The sequence below is a fragment of the Sphaeroforma arctica genome, assembly GCF_001186125.1.
Source record: "Sphaeroforma arctica JP610 unplaced genomic scaffold supercont1.8275, whole genome shotgun sequence".
Lineage (NCBI taxonomy): Eukaryota > Ichthyosporea > Ichthyophonida > Sphaeroforma > Sphaeroforma arctica.
Window position 1 is genome coordinate 1 of NW_014032283.1, and position 1,261 is coordinate 1,261.

General features: G+C 38.4%; 1 protein-coding gene across 1 annotated transcript; it reads right to left on the reverse strand.

The window, feature by feature from the left end:
- Positions 1-106: 106 nt before the first annotated feature.
- On the reverse strand, positions 107-277 carry SARC_16523 (hypothetical protein; the record flags this gene model as incomplete). Its single annotated transcript, XM_014289372.1, has 1 exon — positions 107-277. A coding segment is annotated over one exon (171 nt), but the record flags the coding sequence as incomplete, so codon positions are not given.
- Between the last annotated feature and the right edge of the window lie 984 nt (positions 278-1,261).

The window sequence follows — 1,261 nt, forward strand, 5'->3', positions numbered from 1 at the left end:
TATATATATATATATNTGTGTAGTATATAATATATATATATATATATATATATTCATAAACATAATCGGTGCACATATGCACCACTGTGCGTCCGCACACATGCACTCACCTGGAATACAGTGTCTTGCAGCAGGTTTCAACACACATCTGAATGACGACCGTTACGTCTTTAGCATGAGTGTTCTTCTCACGGAAGAGTGTGCTGTTGTACAGGTCTTCTAAACACCGCAGGTACATGGTGAGGTGACCCTTGGGCGTTGAGAATGGGAAATAGTCCTGGATTGAGGATGGAGGGGTATCGGAAGAAGAACCTTGATATCAGAGGTGCGTATGTACGTTATAGTGTGTGACCAATTGAGTAAGCGTTTATACGTATATTCTGGTTTAGATTTAGCGACAACCGTTACTCTCGACGGCACTTCCCGATAGATGAAGTTCTCGTGGAACATCGCATCTACAGTAGAAATTACCTGCTATTGGCGTACTGTTATTCATAGGATAAAAGAGTGGACTAAAAGTGTGGACTTGGGATAAGAGTGGACTCAGGATAAAAGATAGGACATAGGACAAGAGAGTGAACTTGGAATTAAAAAAATGGACTTAGGATAAAAGAGTGGAGTAAAAGAGTGAACTTAGGATAGAAGAGTAGGCTTAGGATAGTATAGTGGACTTCTCTTCCCACAGAATAGGCGCCAGAAGATATTCGGGCTTCCGAGCTACTCAAGATATATATTTATCAATCGTACAAGCAGCCCGTACACTAATACGTTTTATACAGACACTAACAAAAACGGATATAGGATGTGTATGTATAAGCATACAGAGAAGCCTACCATTGCCAATGGTTGGAATGAAAGTGACGACAAGATACCTACCTTGCGTGTGATAGCAACTACATACAGTCCTAACAAAGGCAGATAAATTACGCACATCACCATATTACGTACACCATCATGCTACGCATACCACCATACTTTGTAGTGCGACAGTTTGTTGATTAGGATGCTTTCCAGCCGAGTGACTGATTCTTCGAATATGTCCATTTCCGCATTGGTCCACCGAACGTTTTTCTGTAATGGTTCAAACAAAAATACAACGATATGAGCAACATTGATGTGTATATCTGCACAAATATCTCACCGCGAGAAATTGTCTTAGAAATATAGAAATATAGAAATATAGATATATAGATATATAGATATATAGATACATAGATACATAGAAGTAAAGATATATTGATATATAGATATAGATATATAT